The sequence below is a fragment of the Cibotium barometz genome, chromosome 50 (assembly GCF_041138505.1).
Source record: "Cibotium barometz isolate CiBa-2024 chromosome 50, ASM4113850v1, whole genome shotgun sequence".
In the NCBI taxonomy this organism is placed as follows: domain Eukaryota; kingdom Viridiplantae; phylum Streptophyta; class Polypodiopsida; order Cyatheales; family Cibotiaceae; genus Cibotium; species Cibotium barometz.
The window spans coordinates 27,672,259-27,680,740 of NC_141095.1; the positions used below are offsets into that span (position 1 = coordinate 27,672,259).

An 8,482-nucleotide genomic window follows, 5' to 3' on the forward strand; every position below is an offset into this window, starting at 1 on the left:
CTCTCTCTCTCTCTCTCTCACACACACACACACACACACACACACACACACATTTCTTAAATTTCTTTTTGTACAAAATTAGATCTTCTAAAATAGCTCAACACAAGATGTCAAAAGGTAGTTGTTGATATAAACAACTACCTAGTGTGGGAGGACATGTCCATTGTGGGAGGACATGTCCATTGTGGGAGTGTATGCCCGAGTTTGAAGGATGGATTGAGGAGATCCTACAGTGACATGTGCTTTGAGTTGTCATACTATATGAAGAATCTCAATGATAAGCTGCAAATAGAAAGGCGACATGAATAGAAAGGCAACAACATAGTACACACTTTTTGTGATGAGAGTATAATTGCACATTTAATTATCTATATACATACTTCTAGAGGAAGTGCTACTAATAATGTGCAAGACAGTAGAGGAAGTGCTACTAATAATGTGCAAGAAAGTGTGCAAATTATTGCACATTAAACCATACTTTTTGCACATTAAACTCCTTCTAGAGTAAGTGCTACTAATAATGTGCAAGACAGTGTGCAAAATTATTGAGAGGAGTATCTCTCTATGCAAAGGCTTCCAAAGTCCTTTTTTGCACATGCTCCATGGTACACCCACCCAAAAAAGAAAGGGCTTTTCTTTGACTTGTAATTATTATCATATTTCTCTTCTTGCAAAGGTTTTTAGAAAAACATATGCCTACTTTTCCTCTCTTTTTTTCTTTTTCTTTTTCCTCTCATTGACAGCATGCACGTGTGGCCCACCTTGAAAAATCCAAGGGTGATAGAAACACGAGAGAACTTTGATCGAAGAGCAGCATCTCATCACCTGAGCTTTCCCATGATCTCTCAGCTTAGTCAATGCTAACCTCCCCATAACTACTACAGAGGAGAGCTAAGAAACAAGTGAAATTTGATCATTTGGGTATGCCTGCATAGCCTGACTGCAGCAGGATTGAGAAGGCTTTGATTTTAAAAACCCCTTAATCTGAGATTAATTAACGTTACTATCTTCATTTGTGACTACTGAAGAGAGATTAAAGAGGGATTTTGCACTGTCCACAATCAAAAGGATGGGGCATACTTCTCATAGGCTTTTGGGTTCTTGTGTGCCTCTTGAACATGATCTGTGTCTCTTGAAAGACTAACTTAAATCACATATGTGCACCTTATGTCAAGTAAATCAATGCTAAAACTCCCATTTTAATTACTGAGAAGGCCACTTAAAGCTGTCCACCACCCAAAAAACAAAGTAAAATGTTGAGAGTTGGGCATAATTCCCATAAACTATTGGGCTCTCATTGCTTATCTCTTCAACATGATGAAAGAAGGGGCATCTCCTGCTTGCCCTTGTCAAGGAAACTAAGCAGACATCACAGGAAATTACCACTCTTAACAGATACTAATCAAGCATTAAGCACCCCCATAATCAAAGCTGTTTCAGTTAATCCAGCTAAAGGAGGTGGTGGCAGCGAGTCAAGGGGCCATGCCCCCCTTAAGCTCAAAGCTACAGTGACCATCAAGAGAAAGCACCACCTTGACTACAAGGAGATACTGCAAGAGGAGCTGGACAAATTCTCTGACTCTGCAGGCCAAAAGGTGATCTTGCAGCTTGTGAGCAACACACTTGACCCAAGTACGTATTGTATGTGTATCTCATATTTTTCATGTCTCTGGTTTTCTAAATCTAGTGTAGATAATAGACTGAACTCTTGTGTGGTTGCCATGCTGCAGAAACGAAGCTCGGTAAGCGCAGCAAGGAGTCTCCCTTGCAAGACTGGGTAGAGAAGGCCCAGTATATAGCAGACAAAGTGGAGTACACAGCAGAGTTTACTATCAACGAGGCTTTTGGCATGCCAGGAGCCATTCTGGTGCTCAATGAGCACCCCAATGAGCTCTACCTAGAGACCATTGCCTTAGAAGGGTTGCCTTCTGGTAGAATATTCTTTCCATGCTACTCTTGGGTGCACTCAAAGAGTGATAATCCGGAGAGGAGGGTATTTTTCAGCAATGTGGCCTTCTTGCCCCAGTATACCCCTGATGGCATCAAAGATCTTCGCGAGGACGACAAGATCACCCTCAGGGGAACCGGTAGAGGCACTAGAAAAGCCCATGAACGTGTCTATGACTATGACCTCTACAATGATCTCGGAAACCCTGACAAAGATAGATCTCTTACTAGGCCAATCCTTGGCCATAGTGAAAAGCTTCCTTACCCTTGTCGCTGCAGAACTGGGCGCGTTCCTACCAAAACAGGTAAAAAATCTTGTGATCACATGTTATATTCACAAGGGCCTAAAAAAATTATCTTTGTCGGGCATAAAAAATATTCTTACTCAAGTTGGTGAATGTTGGAACCCTTGGCCTCTTACCCGGGGGGGACTCACTTGTAAGAAAACCCCCATGTCACCTGTGTGGAGGGTAATAGAAAATTGGTCTATTATACATATTTTTGTGACTATGCATGTATGCAACTCTGTTAAGTAAGCTAAATACATTAAAATCCAATACATAAAGACCTGATTAAAAAACCTGGTCTCCTGTGCACTTGAATGCTTGAATGATGGCATACATCTTTTCCAGTGACCCGCTTTTGTTTCAAGGAGAAGCAGGAGACTAAAACATGCATTAAATCTCAAAGTCTACTATGTCATTGTTTTGCAGACACTCCTTTTGAAAGCATACTGGGGAGAGAATCAAGCTACTATGTTCCCCGAGATGAGACTTTTGAGGAGATAAAGAAAAAGGACTTCACGGCAAGCTCTTTCAAGCTGATCATGCACCAGCTGATTCCGAGCCTGTTGAAGAATATAACCAAAGTAAACAACCATGAATTCACTGGTTTCAGTGACATCGACCGCCTATACAAGGAGGGGATGGTGCTTAAGGAGTTGGCTCTTCCAGCTGAGCTCTTCAACAGGCTGTGGGTCCCTAAGTTTGTCAATCTGCTGGAGAATTCCATTAGCCTTCAGTACAGCCAACCACAACTTTTCTCAAGTATGTATACTTAAGAGGAGGGTGTTAAGCCAATGAGGTACTAGCTCAAGTGGTGAGATGTTTGTCTTGGGACTGGGTGGTCCTAGGTTCAAACCTCCACTAGGTGCTTCCTCGGGCGGAAAAAGCCGCCTACGGGCTGTCAAAAACGATAACTATGGGGGGATCTTGGGCCTAACACCGGTCGGCGAGGGGGGGGGGGGTCGAGGAAAAAAAAGAGAGGAGGGGTGTTAAATATCCATACAGGAGATGTGTATATACACGCATATATACATAGATATACAAACATACATACATGAATTCAGAACTATATTTGTACGTGTGTGTGTGTGTGTGTGTGTGTATCTATATATATATATATATATATATATATGTTTCCACATTCAATTGTAAAATAGACCCATTTTTTATCACCCTGTGCAGTTAGGTGATGTGGGTTTTTTAAAAAAAGAAGTAAGGGGCCTCCAGAGTTTGCTCGGGAGAGTTCCCAGAGCTTACACTTACATAGTGACTATACTATGCACAATGGTGATGACATGGCTGATTGTTCTCTTACAGAGGATAGGTTCTCCTGGTTGCGGGATGACACAGTGGGTCGCCAGGTTTTGGCAGGAGTAAACCCTCTACAGATTCAACTCTTGAAGGTTTGCTTTCAATGCAGATTACATACAATGTATATATGTACATGCATGCATATTACATGCATATACAAATGCATAATACATGCATACATCAATACATACCTACATACATATACTTATGGTGCAGTCTTATGATGCAGTCATTTCCTCCTGTGAGCGATTTGGATCCGGAAATTTATGGTCCCAGGGAGTCGGCCATTAAGGCAGAGCTTATTGAAAGGCAGCTAGGTGGCCTAAGTGTAGAAAAGGTATAAACTTTCATCTTCTTGTGGATACTAAGCACAATGCGTGTGAGATCAAATTATATCATTTTAGGGGTAAGATGTGTGGTTTGGCTCAATCCAGCATGATTTTCTGCAGGCTATTGAGCAGAAAAAGCTCTTTAGTGTTGACTATCATGATGCATACATGCCTTTCATCAACCAGATCAATGCGTTGAAGGACCGCAAGATGTATGCAAGCCGCTCCCTCTTTTACCTGAATACAAATGGGACTCTCACTCCTGTGGCCATTGAGCTAAGCCTTCCGCCGCCAAGCCGAGGGTCACCAGGACGCCAGAGGGTATTTACACCTGGACAAGATGCAACTAGTCACTGGTTTTGGCAGTTGGCAAAGGCTCATGCAGCTTGCAATAATGCCGGATTTCACCAATTAGTGAACCACTGGTATGGTAGCTAAACAGATGACTGCTTGGTGGTTTTGAACCTGATTAACATAAAGCTTGGTGTTTCACAATGATTGGTGTCTTGAATATGATTATCGTGGTGGTATGAATATGATCAAAATGTATGCAGGCTCCGAACTCATGCCGCAGTTGAGCCATACATCATCGCCACTCATCGATGTTTAAGCTTCATGCATCCAATCTCAAAGCTGCTTCATCCACACCTTAGATATACAATGGAAATCAATGCATTAGCCCGACAATCCCTCATCAATGCAGAAGGTGTAATTGAAACCTGTTTTACACCTGGTCCCTTCTCAATGTCGATCAGCGCAGCTGCTTACAAGTCAATGTGGCGATTCGATATGGAAAGCTTGCCCGCTGACTTGATCAGAAGGTCCTCATTGGGTCTCTATTTTTTATTGTTTTAGTGGAGGGCTTTTATTTTTCATGAGTAAATCCTTTTGTAGTCGCAATGTTTGGTGTGCCCGCCCCGCCTGGAGGCGGCTTGGTCTTCCCGCCCGAAGGCGTTACAATTTGTGGATGCAAAGCAACCACGATACAAACAAGGACTGAGAGGATTTGAACTCAGGAACTTCCTCCCCTGAGTCACAAGCCCTCACAGCTAGGCTACGCGCCCGTCAGCAGTAGAAAGTTCTTAAAGATGATAAATGACAAAGGAGATGTGTTTTGAGCTAATGGGAAACTTAATTATGTAGGGGCATGGCTGAGGAAGATCCTGGTAGCCCATGTGGTTTGAAGCTACTGATAGAGGACTATCCATATGCAACTGATGGGCTGCTGATTTGGGATGCTATAAAAAACTGGGTGGATGAGTATGTTTCTCTGTCCTACAATGACCCCCAAGACTTGGCCGGCGATCACGAGATTCACGAATGGTGGGATGAGATACGGCGGCAAGGGCACGCGGACAAGAAGGACGAGGAATGGTGGCCGGAGCTGAGGACCAAAGAGGATTTGGTAGGGATTCTGAGTACAATAATATGGGTAGCATCAGCACATCATGCAGCTGTGAATTTTGGGCAGTATACATATGGGGGGTATGTGCCAAACCATCCATGCATGACAAGGATGCTGATACCGGAGCAAGATGAGGGTTGCAAGGAGTATGAGAAGCTGCTGCACGAGCCGCAGAAGTTCTTCCTGTCCACCATATCCAACCGCCTGCAGTCCACGGTGGTGATGTCGGTGCTGGACTCGCTGTCCACGCATGCGCCGGACGAAGAGTACCTCGGGCAGCGCCACCAAGCAAATTGGACAGCTGATGTGAAGGCCAAGGCTGCAGCGTCGAGGTTTGCAGCTCGGATTGAAGAGATTGAGCGCATCATCGACGCCAGAAATGCAGACATGAAGCTCAAGAACCGCACCGGCGCCGGCGTGCTGCCGTATGAGCTTCTCCGCCCGACCTCCGGCCCTGGCGTCACCGGCCGCGGTGTGCCAAACAGTATTTCCATATAACCAAAAAAAAGAAAAAAAGAAAAAAAAAAGCACACGTGTGCCAAACATGATTTCCATATAAACCAAAAAAAACACACGTGTGCCTAGATTTCCATATACTATATATTGTGAAAATTACTATCCTATTGCATTGTAGCAATTGCAAAGTTTATATGTGGAAATTTCTCTTATTCATTTAAATATTATATGTAGTAATCATTTTATTATGCCTTAGAAGAAGTCAAATACCCTGTCGCCTAGAAGTCATGTTTTATGCCATAGAAATCACATAAAAATACTACATGTAGAAGTGCAAATGCTATGGCATAGTAATCAAATCTGTGCTTGTGAAAAAATAGAAAGACTTCTCAAAGTGAAAAAAATTGTGCTTGTGAAAAAATAGAAAGACTTCTCAAAGTGGAAAAAAAATGACTGCTCAAAGTGAAAAACAAAGTGCTCAATATGCCTATTTCATGTACTTAATGCATCTTTGATTAGGGTCATTTGTTAAGAAGAACCCACTCCTAAAAAAAGTTTATCAAATGATCATCTATCATCATTCTAGTCTAGAAAAAACTTACTGCCATAGTAGGTACTCACACAAGTACGGGTCCACACTCTTATTTATCAAACGAGTCTAGTAGTAGTGAGTATGTCTTATAAGCCAAGAAGACATCAATCGAGGCATTGGTCGTACTCTCATGAACTAGATCGTACCATGGGGTAGTAGGCCTTAGAAGGAAAAAATAGAACCATTGTGGATATAGCACACACTATCCTCCATGGGGAAACATTAAATGCCAGCTCAATAACAATAGGGTCTAAGGATGGGACCACATACCTAGGCAATAATAATACTAAGTATTAAACATGTGGAAATGATATCCATTGGAATGTCAAGTGGCTTGGGAAACCGAGGGAAATGCATTCAAATGCCAACTTAAGAGGCATGGATGCCGGGGCAAGTTCCCTAAGGGATGTAAGTCTTTTATTTCCAAACACAAGAAGGACATATGCAACACATTTCCTTTTGAGCTTGATGGGAACAACCTCAATTGGAGTTATTCAAATTGAATTACGACGTCTATCTAGAGGGATTTTCTTGTAAGGATTCCCCATTAAGAATGAAAATACCTCCTCAACACTAATTTAGGATCCTATAGTAGAAGAGTTGGGTACATCTCTATTGAGAATAAGCTGGGTACATCTCTTTTGTAACATCTCTATTATAAGATTTCTTGAAGTAGTACTACACCAGCCATGTAAGAATATGTATTTAAAACCTCTCTATTTAGTTAAAAATTCTAGAGAGAGAAAATAAGTCTAGTAAGAGAAATTTTGGCTTGATTAAAATATTCATTTGGAAAAATTCTCCTTAGTTTAAGAAACTCCTCTATATGCTCAGTTTTTTTATTTGGACTTCATTTGATCTATATTTTTAAAGTTATGGAGTTTACGTAAACCATGAATAAGTTTGAGCCTGAGAAAATTTTAGAAATTGGGTATCCATAGTTTGAATCTAGGGCATGTAACCTCTCAAAGTTTTTCTTCTCAAAATTTTGAGAAACCTAGAAAAGATGGAATCAAGATTAGAGTTCTCGAGCTTGGTCATTCATGGGAAAGTGTGCAAGAAATACAATAAGCAGTCAATTTAATAAAGCTAGATCACGTGAATATCACATGAGGGAGAATTTAAGGAAATCCTCCTAAACTTGAGCACCCTCTAAACAAGATTTGGGGGGTCCTTGGGTAGGGAAAAAAATCGATAATGGGCCTCAAGGGAAGCATGTGCACCCTTCACTTAAAGATTTATAAAGTTAAAAAGTGGGATTGGTTAAGGCTTAAAGGGTTAGAAATATAAAAATTTAATTTGAATTCAAAAGGGAAAGAATGGGTTGAAGTTAAAAACTCTTGAACATGTGGGTACAAATATTAAAAATCCTTGAATGTGTGGGTTGAATATTAAAAATCCTTGAATGTGTGGGTTGAAGTTAAAAATCCTTGAACATATAGGTGTCTACTTGCCCTTCACTTAAAGGGGAAGTAGCCTTATAAAGTTTAAAAGTGGGATTGGTTAAGATTTCACAAAGCTATCTAGTAAGTCTACATTAAAGGGCCAACATTAAAACCATGATACCCTCTCTTTGCTCTCTTTGCACATCATCTAAAGGGCCAACATTCACCCATGATACCCTCTCTTTACACATCATCCAGATTAGCAAATTTAGGGCTTTATAGCCTTGCCTACAAAACATTTGGGGGTTAAATATGGAGAAAATCATCAAATTGAAGCCTCTACATCCATAAACATTTGGGGCTTTTTTAAAAATCAAGCATCCTATAGCAAATTGGAGCTATTATACTACCATGTAAGGTCCAAGCATTTTCATTTGAAGGGCATCGTTTTTGAAATAAAATTTGCATCGACATTGGGCATAGAAACGTTGTCAAAAAAGCCTACTCTTCACCAACATACATTCAAGAGGAAGTTTTTAAACTTCCACAATTATCTTTTTCCTATTATGTTTGAGTCACCAGTTCTTTGCCCAGAAAGTCCCCCAAGTTTTAAATTAAATATTTTATGCGTGTTTCCTTCTGCTATGCTCCATCATTCCCACTTTACCCTTCCTTCTCTGCGTGTTTTAAATTAAATATTTTATGCGTGTTTCCTTCTACCATGCTCCATCATTACCACTTTACCCCTCCTTAGAGCAAGGGAAGGGGGGGGG

At 41.1% G+C, this 8,482-nt stretch overlaps 1 protein-coding gene across 1 annotated transcript; it reads left to right on the forward strand.

The window, feature by feature from the left end:
• The first annotated feature begins 750 nt into the window (after positions 1 to 750).
• LOC147609998 (linoleate 13S-lipoxygenase 3-1, chloroplastic-like) lies at positions 751 to 5,928 on the forward strand. Its single transcript, XM_086786694.1, has 8 exons — positions 751 to 1,632; positions 1,731 to 2,252; positions 2,661 to 2,993; positions 3,549 to 3,634; positions 3,772 to 3,879; positions 3,992 to 4,296; positions 4,426 to 4,692; positions 5,015 to 5,928. Exons 1-8 carry the CDS (start codon positions 1,254 to 1,256, stop codon positions 5,772 to 5,774), a joined length of 2,760 nt encoding a protein of 919 aa, XP_086642820.1. The 5' UTR covers positions 751 to 1,253; the 3' UTR covers positions 5,775 to 5,928.
• The last annotated feature ends 2,554 nt before the right edge of the window (positions 5,929 to 8,482 follow it).

What these genes read in the sequence shown, in the direction of transcription:
- LOC147609998 (XM_086786694.1), top strand. Translation starts at nt 1,254, where the DNA reads ATGTTGAGAGTTGGGCATAATTCCCATAAACTATTGGGCTCTCATTGC. An exon ending in GCGCGTTCCTACCAAAACAG is followed by an intron (nt 2,253 to 2,660) that starts GTAAAAAATCTT and finishes ATTGTTTTGCAG; the next exon opens with ACACTCCTTTTGAAAGCATA. An exon ending in TACAGATTCAACTCTTGAAG is followed by an intron (nt 3,635 to 3,771) that starts GTTTGCTTTCAA and finishes CTTATGATGCAG; the next exon opens with TCATTTCCTCCTGTGAGCGA.